The sequence below is a fragment of the Entelurus aequoreus genome, linkage group LG10 (genome assembly GCF_033978785.1).
Source record: "Entelurus aequoreus isolate RoL-2023_Sb linkage group LG10, RoL_Eaeq_v1.1, whole genome shotgun sequence".
Classification (NCBI taxonomy): Eukaryota; Metazoa; Chordata; class Actinopteri; order Syngnathiformes; family Syngnathidae; genus Entelurus; species Entelurus aequoreus.
Window position 1 is genome coordinate 55,200,814 of NC_084740.1, and position 16,265 is coordinate 55,217,078.

The 16,265-nt window shown below is 37.7% G+C and overlaps 1 protein-coding gene across 1 annotated transcript in view; it reads right to left on the reverse strand.

The window, feature by feature from the left end:
• Nucleotides 1-5,231: 5,231 nt before the first annotated feature.
• Nucleotides 5,232-16,265, reverse strand: part of wnt7bb (wingless-type MMTV integration site family, member 7Bb) — a 115,785-nt gene continuing 104,751 nt past the window's right edge. Inside the window, exon 4 of the mRNA XM_062061231.1 lies at nucleotides 5,232-6,406. Coding sequence (XP_061917215.1) covers nucleotides 5,927-6,406 — 480 coding nt within the window. The 3' untranslated portion in view covers nucleotides 5,232-5,926. The remainder of the gene's footprint in view (nucleotides 6,407-16,265) is intronic.

Below are 16,265 nucleotides of genomic sequence, written 5' to 3' on the forward strand. Positions count from 1 at the left end.
CCCGTAGCTAAGTTAGCTTCAATGGCGTCGTTAGCAACAGCATTGCTAGGCTTCGACAGGCGGCACAGCATTAACCGTGTGGTTACAGGTCCAGTGTTTGGTTCGGTGTCTCCTGATTGTAGTATTGTTGATCTGCTGTCTATCCTTCCTGTCAGGGGCTTATTTCTTTTGTTTCTATCTGCATTTAAGCACGATGCTATCACGTTAGCTCCGTAGCTAAAGTGCTTCGTCGATGTATTGTCGTGGAGATAAAAGTCACTGTGAATGTCCCATTTCGCGTTCCCGACTCATTTTCAAGAGGATATAGTATCCGAGGTGGTTTAAAATACAAATCCGTGATCCACAATAGAAAAAGGAGAGTGTGGAATCCAATGAGCCAGCTTGTACCTAAGTTACAGTCAGAGCGACAAAAGATACATCCTGCACTGCACTCTAGTCCTTCACTCTCACGTTCCTCATCCACAAATTTTTCATCCTCGCTCAAATTAATGGGGTAATCGTCGCTTTCTCGGTCCGAATGGCTCTGGCTGCTGGTGTAAACAATGGGGAAATGTGAGGAGCCTTTCAACCTGTGACGTCACGCTACTTCCGGTACAGACAAGGCTTTTTTTTTATCAGTGACCAAAAGTTGCGAACTTTATCGTCGATGTTCTCTACTAAATCCTTTCAGCAAAAATATGGCAATATCGCGAAATGATCAAGTATGACACATAGAATGGATCTGCTATCCCCGTTTAAATTAAAAAAATAATAATTTCAGTAGGCCTTTAACTGTTTTAGTCATTCCCAGCTCAATATCAGGTCCCACCCGTGACTCCTTACTTTGCGTAGTGGCAGCGACACCCGGTGAACTTTTGATGCTAAGCCCAAACACGCACTATTTTGTGGACGCCATCTGCTCCACATTTCCCGCGTGTGTTTCTCTGGGTTTCGGTTTGTTTTCTCCATCGTCTGTCCGGGGCAGAAAAAAAAGTTGTGTTTTGCCTCCAGTCAAATCTGGGGCTTGCATGAGTGCTGGGGTGAGCTGCGGTTCAGTAAGAAGAAATGTTCAAAGACGAAACGAGACGACAGTAGAAAAAGGGTCCACGCGATGTGACGTGACGCTTGTGTACTTGGTGAGCACAGAGACCACGTACGTCTTGGCAAGTACTTTCCAAGGGGGGACTTTTATTTAGCACGACTGACGAGACAAAGTATCAGTGCAGCACTCCAAAGAACAATGAAACATTCCTGCTGCGGAAACATCCTGGACCACGTCGCCGCCTGTAAAAGACAACGGACCAGCAAAAAAAAAAACCCAAAACAACAGTTAAATAGAGCCAAAGTGTTGGATTGTGACATTTTCAAGAGAGAAGATGAGGCGGGTGGGGTGGGCGGGGCTTCTTAGGCGGCGCTCACACCGGCGATCCGGACCACAATTAGAAAAAAACGATACCCGGTACACACTTCAGACTGGTGTTTTTGTCATGTGACCAAAGGCTGGGCAGTAACCAACATGCAATAAGGAAGGGGTTAATCATTTTGCAACGCAGTCTGCCGAAAATTATGGAAAGCAGCACTCTACATAGCAACCGATGCCGTGGTCAAAGTTAAAATGCCACACAGCACATTTTAAGTTATTTAATACGCTACCGCCTACTAAATTTGTCATGTTTCATGTGTCGGGTAAACCGTGACCCTTCCTACTGTAAACTGCACATAAGGTAAAGACCTATTACGTGACTCAATTGGACAACTTTTAGGATGTTTCCTCCTGAGAACTAGCAGCAGTGGACATTTGTTTTTTGGTCTTTTTGCCAGCTAAACATTTATAAAACTCAAATATCGTGCAAAAGTTCATTTACTCCATTAATGAGATGAAACTAATTGGCTCCAAACATGCAACTCAAGATATTTCAAGACATGTTTTGATGATTATGGTTTACGGCTTGGAAAAAAAGCTCAAATTGAAAATCTCAGAACATTTTGGGTCGTCAAAAACTGTAAAGTGTGATCATTAAGTGACAGATGATGACTTTATGTCACTTATTAGTTTCACATATGAAGTTGGATTGCTGCCATGAATGGATTATTGCGCAATTGACTGAATAGGAACCTTTCCTCCGCCCATTTTGTGCCCAGCAACACCGTCATTGTGGGCGGGGCCAATGGATCGTCGCCGCTCGTTTAGTCAGCAGAGTTAGCGTCTGTGCTAATTGCTACCTTGTGTGGGTTTTAAATGTTTTTTTTCTTTTTAGCCTTTTAAAAGCATTTTTTCCGAGTTTTGCTCGCTCAACATGAGTCCGAAGAAAGTTTGAAATATTTGTGACGTATCGACAGCGTCGTCGACACTGCCTCCAGGCCGCATCCCCCTTTTTTTCGGCTGCACGTCAAGTAGATTAACCAACCCGGTAAAAGTCATTTCTTTCTCATTTGTCATCAGTGTAGTGAGCTGGTTGTTAAAGTTAAGGAGTTTTGTCATTTTAAAGTGTGAGTGCGCCACAGGGCTAGTGACTCTGTGTGCGTGTCGGCGGCGGCTCGTTGTTGTTGGCCTTTTTTTGTTATTAAACAGAAAGTTGATCCGACTTGTTATGTTTGTTTGATAAACAGTTTATGGGGCTTGATGTTGTGTTCAAAGTGAACAAAATGTTCCTAAAATAGTGACTTTTGTCGAGGCTGGGGCCCATTATTCACGTTCAATAAATAAACTTCTCGATTTACGAACCCTGTTGAAGAACCAATTGAGTTTGTGAATCTGCTGGGTTGAAAACTCAAGTTTATTTGTACATTCTCTTATGTTTACCATCTTCGATTTCATGAACATCTTCTAAAATGCTTTATCTTTTCGTCATTTTTAATCATATTTATTTTTATATTTATTTATTTTTATTCCGTCATTGGTGGAGCTAAGGATAATATTTGAACATTGTTTTTAATATTGTTGTGCAGCACTTTGGAAACATTTTGGTTGTTTACCGTATTTTCCGCACTATAAGGCGCACCTAAAAACCTCCAATTTTCTCAAAAGCTGACAGTGCGCCTTATAATCCGGTGCGCCTTATATATGGACCAAAATTGAGCCACAACAGGTCTCGCAACTACGGGATGCATAATGTAACTCCAGCCTCTACTGTAGCGTCTATTCCAGCGGTCACCAACGCGGTGCCCGCGGGCACCAGGTAGCCCGTAAGGACCAGATGAGTAGCCCGCTGGCCTGTTCTAAAAATAGCTCAAATAGCAGCACTTACCAGTGAGCTGCCTCTATTTTTTAAGTTTTATTTATTTACTAGCAAGCTGGTCTCGCTTTGCCCGACATTTTTAATTCTAAGAGAGACAAAACTCAAATAGAATTTGAAAATCCAAGAAAATATTTTAAAGACTTGGTCTTCACTTGTTTAAATAAATTCATTAATTTTTTTACTTTGCTTCTTATAACTTTCAGAAAGACAATTTTAGAGAAAAAATACAACCTTAAAAATGATTTTAGGATTTTTAAACACATATACCTTTTTACCTTTTAAGTTCCTTCCTCTTCTTTCCTGACAATTCAAATCAATGTTCAAGTAAAAAAAATGTTTTATTGTAAAGAATAATAAATACATTTGAATTTAATTCTTAATTTTAGCTTCTGTTTTTTCGACGAAGAATATTTTTGAAATATTTCTTCAAACGTATTATGATTAAAATTCAAAAAAATTAGTCTGGCAAATGTAGAAAATCTGTAGAATCAAATTTAAATCTTATTTCAAAGTCTTTTGAATTTCTTTTAAAATTTTTGTTCTGGAAAATCTAGAAGAAATAATGATTTGTCTTTGTTAGGAATATAGCTTGGTCCAATTTGTTATATATTCTAACAAAGTGCAGATTGGATTTTAACCTATTTAAAACATGTCATCAAAATTCTAAAATTAATCTTAATCAAGAAAAATTACTAATGATGTTCCATAAATTCTTTTTTAAATTTTTTCAAAAAGATTCGAATTAGCTAGTTTTTGTCTTCTTTTTTTCGGTTGAATTTTGAATTTTAAAGAGTCGAAATTGAAGATAAACTGTTTCAAAATTTAAATGTCATTTTTTTCGTTTTTTTTCCTCTTTTAAACCGTTCAATTAAGTGTAAATATCATTAATTATTAATAATAACATAGAGTTAAAGGTAAATTGAGCAAATTGGCTATTTCTGGCAATTTATTTAAGTGTGTATCAAACTGGTAGCCCTTCGCATTAATCAGTACCCAAGAAGTAGCTCTTGGTTTCAAAAAGGTTGGTGACCCCTGGTCTATTCTATGCGCCTTATAATGCGGTGCACCTTATATATGAACACCGTTTTAAAATAGGCCATTCATTGAAGGTGCGCCTTATAATCCGGTGCGCGGAAAATACGGTAAATGTGCTATATAAATAAAGTGGATTGGATTGGATTGGATGATCTATTTTTCTTGTATTGTGCTGTCGTGTGGATCTGTCTTAGGGCTTTAATGACGCCGCATCAATGTGCTTTAAATAAATGAAATGTACTTATAACAACATTTTCTCTTACTGTCATGTCTGTTGATCATGTTTTGTTTAAGTCATGTTCTGTTTGGTTTTTGGACACTTAGTTCCTGCTTTTTCACTCTTGTTTTGTCACCATAGCAACCCATTAGTTTTCACCTGTCATGTCACGCACCTGTCTCACGCTTTGCACTCGCACACCTGTCACTAATCATGTGCCTGCTATTTAAGCCTGTCTGTTTCTGCTGATCGTCCTGGTCACATTATCCTATCATACCATGCTTCTTCTGACACCCCTGCTACCTCGTTTTGTCTTCATGCTCCCATAGTTCCATGCCAAGTAAGTTTTTGTTTATTGTTCATAGTTTCTGCCTTTGTGCAAGTTTTGTTTCATTAGTCAAGTTTGTTCCCCGCCATTGTGCGCGCCTTTTGTTTGCTTCTTTTTTTGTAGTTTGTTAGTATTTTAATAAATATGTACTCACATTCACGCCTTGCCCGCGCCAACTTTCCTATGTATTCTGTCAATACTTGGACTTTGGCGTGGTTTGTTTTCCCAGAATGCAAAGGAAAGTTGGCGCGGGCAAGGCGTGAATGTGAGTACATATTTATTAAATACTAACAAACTAAATAGCAGGGACATGATTAGTGACTGGTGTGCGAGTGCAAAGCGTGAGACAGGTGCGTGACATGACAGGTGAAAACTAATAGGTTGCTATGGTGACAAAACAAGAGTGAAAAAGCAGGAACTAAGTGTCCAAAAACCAAACAGAACATGACTTAAACAAAACATGAACAACAGACATGACACTTACATGTCCTCTGCAGTGGACATTTGTGTTTTGCATAATAGGGCTAATTTGTAACTCTGACAAAAATTTTAAAAATGAAAAATCCACATCTGAGAAGGCTTTTCCTCCCTTGACAAAAAGACCAGTGTGTTGGAAGCCCGGGTGTGAACGCCGCCTCAAGGCCAGACAGCTTCAGTCAGAGTTCCTAAAGTACTTTCCTTACACTTAGTACAAAAAAAAAAAAAAGACATCTCTACCCGTTAGTGCTTTGTTTTTGTTTTTAAAGATACTATTACATAAATAAACATTTAATTTTTCAGTGTTCACAACAGACAAGTTCCAGTGTGACTGGAAGACTAACATTAACTCCACCGTGTTCCAGTTGGCAGCAACAAGAGTTTTTTGGTCCACCTTGCAGAGAACGTGTCAAGTCTTACGTGCCGAGTCCTGCGCCGTTTTTTTTTTAAAAATTGTCCCGTGACGTCACTCGTGCGCCCCGGTCCTGTGACGCCACCGCGTACATCCTCACGTCCTGTTGGGGCAGGGGTGGGGGGGGGGGGGATCTCCGACTGGTGTTTGTTTCCGATTGTGGTGTGCAAAACGGTGCAGTGAAGAGCCGAGGCCGCTTCTTAACGGGACAAGAAAGGTGGCCCCCTCCTCCTGGTGTCCTACTTGCAGGTGAAGACCTCCGTCCGCTCGCTGCAGGTGTTGCACTTGACGAAGCAGCACCACTGGAACTTACAGTTGCACTGCCACACTTTGGTATACTGGTGCGTGTTGTAGCCCCGCCCGCAGCACATCAGGTCGCAGCCGTCCGTGTGCGGCGAGGTGCGGTTGCAGAGGCGGCCCCGCGTGCCCACGCTGCCCGTGGCCGCGTCCTCCTCGCAGTAGTTGGGCGACCTCTCGATGAAAACGAGGTCCGTGTCCATGGGCTTGCGGTAGCCCTGAGTCTGCTTCACCTTCAGGTGGGTGGGCTGGCGCAGGCGGCTGGCCCGCACCACCTCCACGTGCACCGCCTCCTTGTACTTGTCCTTGAGGACGTACCCGATCTCCCGGAACTTGGGGAGCGTCGTCCAGCACGTCTTGGTGGTGCAGGAGCCCGACACGCCGTGGCACTTGCACTCCAGCTTCATCCTTTCTTCCAGGACCTGCGGGGGTGACACACATGACATTTAGAGTTCCCCCGCTATGTCCAGAGAGCTTATGAGCACCAAGCATGACACAAATATTTCATCACCCTCACTTCTTTGCTACACTTTGAGGCGAAGTGGAACTACCACTTCATGAAGGACAGCCTTGTACAAAACGAAACAGCAAAAAACACAAAGAGGCTTCACTACACATCTAGAATTTAAGTTTGGAGCTTTCATGGACCCACCACTTCATGGAGGACAGCCTTGTAAAAAGAAAAAAAATAGGCTTTTCTACACATCTTAAATTCAAATATCATGGACCCACCACTTCATGGAGGACAGCCTTGTAAAAAGAAAAAGAAATAGGCTTCTCTACACATCTTAAATTCAAATATCATGGACCCACCACTTCATGGAAGACAGCATTGTAAAATTAAATAAAAAAAATAAATAAAAAAAGTTTTCACTACACATCTTAAATTCAAGTATGGCGCTTTCATGGACCCACCACTTCATGGAGGACAGCATTGTAAAAAGAAAATAATAGGCTTCTCTACACATCTTAAATTCAAATATCATGGACCCACCACTTCACGGAGGACAGCCTTGTAAAAATAAAAATAAATAGGCTTCTCTACACATCTTAAATTCAAGTATGGCGCTTTCATGGACCCACCACTTCATGGAGGACAGCCTTGTAAAAAGAAAAAAAATAGGCTTTTCTACACATCTTAAATTCAAATATGATGGACCCACCACTTCATGGAGGACAGCCTTGTAAAAAGAAAAAAAATAGGCTTATCTACACATCTTAAATTCAAATATCATGGACCCACCACTTCATGGAGGACAGCTTTGTAAAAAGAAAAATAAATAGGCTTCTCTACACATCTTAAATTAAAGTATGGCGCTTTCATGGACCCACCACTTCATGGAGGACAGCCTTGTAAAAAGAAAATAATAGGCTTCTCTACACATCTTAAATTCAAATATCATGGACCCACCACTTCATGGAAGACAACCTTGTAAAAAGAAAATAATAGGCCTCTCTACACATCTTAAATTCAAATATAATGGACCCACCACTTCATGGAAGACAGCATTGTAAAATTAAATTAAAAAAATAAATAAAAAAAGGCTTCATTACACATCTTAAATTCAAGTATGGCGCTTTCATGGACCCATCACTTCATGGAGGACAGCATTGTAAAAAGAAAAAAAAAAAAGCTTCTCTACACATCTTAAATTCAAGTATGGCACTTTCATGGACCCACCACTTCATGGAAGACAGCCTTGTAAAAAGAAAAAAAAATGGGCTTTTCTACACATCTTAAATTCAAATATCATGGACCCACCACTTCATGGAGGACAGCCTTGTAAAAAGAAAAATAAATAGGCTTCTCTACACATCTTAAATTCAAGTAAGGCGCTTTCATGGACCCACCACTTCATGGAGGACAACCTTGGAAACAGAATACAAATAGGCTTCTCTACACATCCTAAATTCAAATATGGAACGTTCATGGAACCACCACTTCATGAAGAACAGCCTTGTAAAAAACAACACAGCAAAAACAGAAAGAGGCTTCACTACACAGCTTCAATTTAAGTATGGAGCTTTCATGGACCCACCACTTCATGGAGGACAACCTTTTAAAAAGACAAAATGAGGCTTCACTACACAGCTTAAATTTACATATAGTGCTTTCATGGAACCACCACTTCATGGAGGACAACTTTTTTTAAAAACAAAACAAGAAAAAAAAGCTTCACTACACATCTTCAATTTAAGTATGGAGCTTTTCATGTATCCACCACTTCATAGAAAACAACCTTGTTTAAAAAAAGGCTTCACTACACATCTTCAATTCAAGTATGGCGCTTTCATGGATCTACCACTTCATGGAGGACAACATTGTAAAACAAAAGGCTTCGCTACACATCCTCAATTCAAGTATGGATCCATCACTTCATGAAGCACAGACTTAAACAAATAAAAATAAATAAAAAGAGGCTTCACTACACATCTTAAATTTAAATATGGAGCTTTTCATGGGTCCACCACTTCATGGAGCACAGCTTTGGAAGCAAACAACAAGAGCAGGCTTTGCTACACGTCTTAAAATAATTCTGTGTACATGTTATTTATTTAATTTCAACTTGACCTAACCAGGAACAAACTCTCATTGAGATGAAGTGTCTATTAGTCAAATGACATGTCTAAATGTCTAAATTAAATGTTTATTAGTCAAATGACATGTCTAAATGTCTAAATTAAATGTGTATTAGTCAAATGACATGTCTAAATGTCTAAATTAAATGTCTATTAGTCAAATTACATGTCTAAATGTCTAAATTAAATGTATATTAGTCAAATTACATGTCTAAATGTCTAAATTAAATGTCTATTAGTGTCTATTAGTCAAATGACATGTCTAAATGTCTAAATTAAATGTTCATTAGTCAAATGACATGTCTAAATTAAATGTCAGTCAAATTACATGTCTAAATGTCTAAATTAAATGTCTATTAGTCAAATGACATGTCTAAATGTCTAAATTAAATGTCTATTAGTCAAATTACATGTCTAAATGTCTAAATTAAATGTCTATTAGTCAAATGACATGTCTAAATGTCTAAATTAAATGTCTATTAGTCAAATGACATGTCTAAATTAAATGTTTATTAGTCATATTACATGTCTAAATGTCTAAATTAAATGTCTATTAGTCAAATTACATGTCTAAATTAAATGTTTATTAGTCAAATTACATGTCTAAATGTCTAAATTAAATGTCTATTAGTCAAATTACATGTCTAAATTAAATGTTTATTAGTCAAATTACATGTCTAAATGTCTAAATTAAATGTATATTAGTCAAATGACATGTCTACATGTCTAAATTAAATGTCTATTAGTCAAATGACATGTCTAAATGTCTAAATTAAATGTTTATTAGTCAAATTACATGTCTAAATGTCTAAATTAAATGTCTATTAGTCAAATGACATGTCTAAATGTCTAAATTAAATGTTTATATGTCAAATTACATGTCTAAATGTCTAAATTAAATGTCTATTAGTCAAATTACATGTCTAAATTAAATGTTTATTAGTCAAATTACATGTCTAAATGTCTAAATTAAATGTATATTAGTCAAATGACATGTCTACATGTCTAAATTAAATGTCTATTAGTCAAATGACATGTCTAAATGTCTAAATTAAATGTTTATTAGTCAAATTACATGTCTAAATGTCTAAATTAAATGTCTATTAGTCAAATGACATGTCTAAATGTCTAAATTAAATATTTATATGTCAAATTACATGTCTAAATGTCTAAATTAAATGTCTATTAGTCAAATTACATGTCTAAATGTCTAAATTAAAGGCCTACTGGAATGATTTTTTTTTATTTAAACGGGGATAGCAGATCTATTCTATGTGTCATACTTGATCATTTCGCGATATTGCCATATTTTTGCTGAAAGGATTTAGTATAGAACAACGACGATAAAGATTGCAACTTTTGGTATCTGATAAAAAAAAGGCTTGCCCCTACCGGAAGTAGCGTGACGTAGTCAGTTGAACATATACGCAAAGTTCCCTATTGTTTACAATGATGGCCGCATGAAGTGAGAGAGATTCGGACCGAGAAAGCGACAATTTCCCCATTAATTTGAGCGAGGATGAAAGATTTGTGGATGAGTAAAGTGCAAGTGAAGGACTAGTGGGGAGTTGAAGCTATTCAGATAGGGAAGATGCTGTGAGAGCCGGGGGTGACCTGATATTCAGCTGGGAATGACTACAACAGTAAATAAACACAAGACATATTTATACTCTATTAGCCACAACACAACCAGGCTTATATTTAATATGCCACAAATTAATCCTGCATAAAAACACCTGCGTGTTTGTTACGCTAGCTCCTAGCTCCTCTGCTAGCTCCTAGCTCCATAAAACACGCCAATACAATTCAAACACCTGATCAACACACACAATCACTCAGCCCAAAAGACCGTTCACCTAACCCAAGGTTCATAAAGCTTATATATTTTTAAAAAGTTACGTACATACGCAAAAAAAAGTTGCGCACATACGGTCAAGCGATCAAATGTTTAGAGGCCAAAGCTGCATACTCACAGTAGCACGTCTGCGTCTTTGTCATCCAAATCAAAGTAATCCTGGTAAGAGTCTGTGTTGTCCCAGTTCTCTACAGGCGTCTGTGTATCGAAGTCAAAAGTCCTCCTGGTTAGAGTCTCTGTTATCCGAGTTCTTCCATCTTGACTGCATCTTTCGGGAATGGAAACAAAGAAGCGCCGGCTGTGTACTGTTGTTGCTGACTACGTTCGAAAAATACGTCCATTTCGCACCGACAACTTTCTTCTTTGCTTGCTCAGCTTCCTTCTCCATAATGCAATGAACATGATTGCAACAGATTCACGAACACAGATGTCCAGAATACTGTGGAATTATGAAATGAAAACAGAGCTTTTTCGTATTGGCTTCAATGTGGAAGGCATACCCGTGTTCGCCGGGCTACGTCACGCGCATACGTCATCCTCAGAGGCGTTTCGAACCGGAAGGTTAGCGGCAAATTTAAAATGTCACTTTATAAGTTAACCCGGCCGTATTGGCATGTGTTATAATGTTAAGATTTCATCATTGATATATAAACTATCAGACTGCGTGGTCGGTAGTAGTGGGTTTCAGTAGGCCTTTAAATGTCTATTAGTCAAATTACATGTCTAAATGTCTAAATGAAATGTCTATTAGTGTCTATTAGTCAAATTACATGTCTAAATGAAATGTCTATTAGTCAAATTACATGTCTAAATGTCTAAATTAAATTTATATTAGTCAAATTATATGTCTAAATGTCTAAATTAAATGTATATTAGTCAAATGACATGTCTAAATGTCTAAATGAAATGTCTATTAGTGTCTATTAGTCAAATGACATTTCTATATGTCTAAATAAATGTCTATTAGTCAAAGGAGTCCTGGCCAAGAGGCAGCAGTAGAAGACAAAGCTGCATCATAAACAACAACAAACACATCAATACATTAAAAACAAGTCAACAAAGTTTCCTCTCCTGCTTTCAAATAATTTGTAATAGGCTTAAAGAACGAGAAAGATAAAAAATAATACTAATATAAAAATGATAATATATTAGATATTCCAAAGACATTTTTGACTATTGGAAAATGAATGACTGCTGCTCTGTCAGAATGCGCTGACTGAGCACTGTTCAAAATGTCCTTTTCTTCAATCTATGTTGACATTTTCACTCACTGCTGCAGCCTGAGACTTTCTGACTTCCAACTTTGACAAATGACAAACTCGTGTACTTTGCAGGAAAAAAGCTGTGCTTATATTATAAAGTCAACTCATTTTAATGTGGACAATTAGCAGTTAAAAACAACAATGATGTTCTCGGCTTTCGTCCCTTCAAATCTCCCACTTGAAACTGAACAGTGACCTTTAAACGACAAAATGTTGACTTCATCCTCAACTGTCGCCAAACTTCTATTTGATAGTATCCATTCATTCATTTGATAAAGCAGCTGCTGCACTGGGTCATAAACAGTTCAAACAAAAAGGGGCTTGGAGCGGTGTCAGGTTTGCCCCCTCTCTGCTTGAAGATTTCGGGTCCTGATAAAGCCCTTCCCGTGGCTGTCCAAGATCTGAGAAAACGACACCTCTACGGCGCATTCTATCGCACACAGTGGACGTTTACAAGCTGTCCGCCTTTTGCTTGATAAGATCAAAGACAGCTTTGTGGATCGTAACCACAGGCTGCAGGGCAACCTGAACTCAAAGCAAACAAGTGGTGTGATAACTTATGTACAATTATTCTGACAAGAACCCACTGGAATAGTCACGATGTTGCAAGTAAAACTGACTTTTATCGCCAATACAGACACATCAGCAAAGCAATGATTTGGAACAGAAATACTACTAATACTACATCACCCTCATGACTTATTTTATGCTGAAATACATGCTTTTTTAATAAATACAATTACACCTAGCGATACTTGTTATTGTTTACAAACTCAGGAACAGTACAGTACCACACACACACACACGCACACATTCTTGTATTTGTTACCTTCTTGAGACCACCCTTTTTAGGTATATAAAGAAGTGTATTTACAACATTAATAATATACATAGTATGCAAATATAAAAAAGCTTGTTGTGAAAAATGAGTTGGAATTTCACAAGAAAAAGGTCACAATTTCACAAGTGAAACTTTGAATTTTTTGCAGTATTATAAGAAAAGTTGTCATTTTACTCAATGCAAGTCAAAATTTTAAAAGGAATATTAAACATTTGTGAAATATGATGATAAAAGTTGGAGTTTTACTCATCGCAAGTCAACATTTTTCAAGAAAATGCCTAAAACTTTGGCAATTTTATGAAAAGAGTCGTAAGTTTACTCGAAAAAAGTCACAATTGTATAACAACTTCAAAATCGGAATTTTACTTGGCAAAAGTCATAATTTTACTCAAAAAATGTCACAGTTTTACAAGAACAACCAAAAAAATTGGCAATATTGTGATAACAATCATTGGTACTTAAAACTCAGAATTTTATAGAACAAATGTCACCACTTTGCCTTGAAAAGTAATCATTGCACATTAAAAAAAGTAATAATTTTATGAGAAAATATTGCAATATTACAGAAACAGAAAGAATATGAGAAATTGCTCCCAAATTTATAAGAAAAAAGTCGACACATTGTGGTTTTTATTTTTATTTTTTGTTTGTAATTGGTTTTTATTATTCATTATTTACTTGAAGTTATTACAGTATGTCTCTGTATACATATTTATTTTACTTGTTCTATTAATTTTGGCCAATGGGGGCAAATTTCAATTTCTTACACACACTTGTTATTTCATATGTTGGCCAGAGGGGGAGCACTTCAAATGTTTATACACACCTCCTTTTTGGGACCACCCTCATTTTCAGAATAGTTTTTATTTTCTTGCTATTGTTTGAGAACGGGCTCACAAACTAGGATTTGTTCTTGGTGCAACAAAAAACACACAATAGGTCATACAATGAGCTGTTTTGATAGATGTCACCACAAATGAGACATTGTCTATTAGATGCAATGTTATTGGGACCAGGATTTATGTTCACACCTCCTCATGTGGAAGATACTTTGCATTCTTCATGTCTCAAGAAGGGTAGAAATACAACAACACACACACACACACACAGTGAGAGAGAGGGGGTAGTTGTTCAATGATTGTCTGCAGACTTTGGTTGTCCGGTGCTGTCAGGATTCCCAAAAATGTAAAACACACAAAAAAAGCCACAAGGAATGTGAAGCTCGGAGGTTCCTGACAACTGAATGGAAACATCTACTTACATCTACTTACATCTACTTACATCTACTTACATCTACTTACAGAGTGTCCCTCAAAAGCCTCTCATCTGTTACACACACCAGGGAAAATATCCTTTTTATCAGCTCATTGTCCTGATTCTATGACTGCTGATTCTATGACTGCTGATTCTATGACTGCTGATTCTATAACCGCTGATTCTATAACCGCTGATTCTATGACTGCTGATTGTATAACTGCTGATTCTAAGACTGCTGATTCTATAACCCCTGATTCTAAGACTGCTGATTCTAAGACTGCTGATTCTAAGATTGCTGATTCTAAGATTGCTGATTCTAAGACTGCTGATTCTATAACCCCTGATTATGTGACTGCTGATTCTATGACTGCTGATTCTATGACTGCTGATTCTATAACCGCTGATTCTATAACCGCTGATTGTATAACTGCTGATTCTAAGACTGCTGATTCTAAGACTGCTGATTCTAAGACTGCTGATTCTATAACCCCTGATTCTATAACCCCTGATTCTATAACCCCTGATTCTAAGACTGCTGATTCTAAGACTGCTGATTCTAAGACTGCTGATTCTAAGACTGCTGATTCTAAGATTGCTGATTCTAAGACTGCTGATTCTATAACCCCTGATTCTAAGACTGCTGATTCTATAACACCTGATTCTAAGACTGCTGATTCTATAACACCTGATTCTAAGACTGCTGATTCTAAGACTGCTGATTCTAAGACTGCTGATTCTATAACCCCTGATTCTATAACCCCTTATTCTAAGACTGCTGATGCTAAGACTGCTGATTCTATAACCCCTGATTCTAAGACTGCTGATTCTAAGACTGCTGATTCTAAGACTGCTGATTCTATAACCCCTGATTCTAAGACTGCTGATTCTATAACTGCTGATTCTATAACCCCTGATTCTAAGACTGCTGATTCTAAGATTGCTGATTCTAAGACTGCTGATTCTAAGACTGCTGATTCTATAACCCCTTATTCTAAGACTGCTGATTCTAAGACTGCTGATTCTATAACCCCTGATTCTAAGATTGCTGATTCTAAGATTGCTGATTCTAAGATTGCTGATTCTAAGACTGCTGATTCTAAAACTGCTGATTCTATAACCCCTGATTCTATAACCCCTTATTCTAAGACTGCTGATTCTAAGACTGCTGATACTAAGACTGCTGATTCTATAACCCCTGTTTCTAAGACTGCTGATTCTAAGACTGCTGATTCTATAACTGCTGATTCTATAACCCCTGATTCTAAGATTGCTGATTCTAAGATTGCTGATTCTAAGATTGCTGATTCTAAGACTGCTGATTCTAAAACTGCTGATTCTATAACCCCTGATTCTATAACCCCTTATTCTAAGACTGCTGATTCTAAGACTGCTGATACTAAGACTGCTGATTCTATAACCCCTGTTTCTAAGACTGCTGATTCTAAGACTGCTGATTCTAAGATTGTTGATTCTAAGACTGCTGATTCTATAACCCCTGATTCTAAGACTGCTGATTCTAAGACTGCTGATTCTATAACACCTGATTCTAAGACTGCTGATTCTAAGACTGCTGATTCTATAACCCCTGATTCTATAACCCCTGATTCTAAGACTGCTGATTCTATAACCCCTGATTCTAAGACTGCTGATTCTAAGATTGCTGATTCTAAGACTGCTGATTCTAAGACTGCTGATTCTAAGACTGCTGATTCTATAACCCCTGAGTCTATAACCCCTTATTCTAAGACTGCTGATTCTAAGACTGCTGATTCTAAGACTGCTGATTATAAGACTGCTGATTCTAATACTGCTGATTCTATAACCCCTGTTTCTAAGACTGCTGATTCTAAGACTGCTGATTCTAAGATTGTTGATTCTAAGACTGCTGATTCTATAACCCCTGATTCTATAACCCCTTATTCTAAGACTGCTGATTCTAAGTCTGCTGATTCTATAACCCCTGATTCTAAGACTGCTGATTCTAAGACTGCTGATTCTAAGACTGCTGATTCTATAACACCTGATTCTAAGACTGCTGATTCTAAGACTGCTGATTCTATAACCCCTGATTCTAAGACTGCTGATTCTAAGATTGCTGATTCTAAGACTGCTGATTCTAAGACTGCTGATTCTATAACTGCTGATTCTATAACCCCTGATTCTAAGACTGCTGATTCTAAGATTGCTGATTCTAAGACTGCTGATTCTATAACCCCTGATTCTATAACCCCTTATTCTAAGACTGCTGATTCTAAGACTGCTGTTTCTATAACCCCTGATTCTAAGACTGCTGATTCTAAGACTGCTGATTCTAAGATTGCTGATTCTAAGACTGATGATTCTATAACCCCTGATTCTATAACCCCTTATTCTAAGACTGCTGATTCTAAGACTGCTGTTTCTATAACCCCTGATTCTAAGACTGCTGATTCTAAGACTGCTGATTCTAAGATTGCTGATTGTAAGACTGCTGATTCTATAACCCC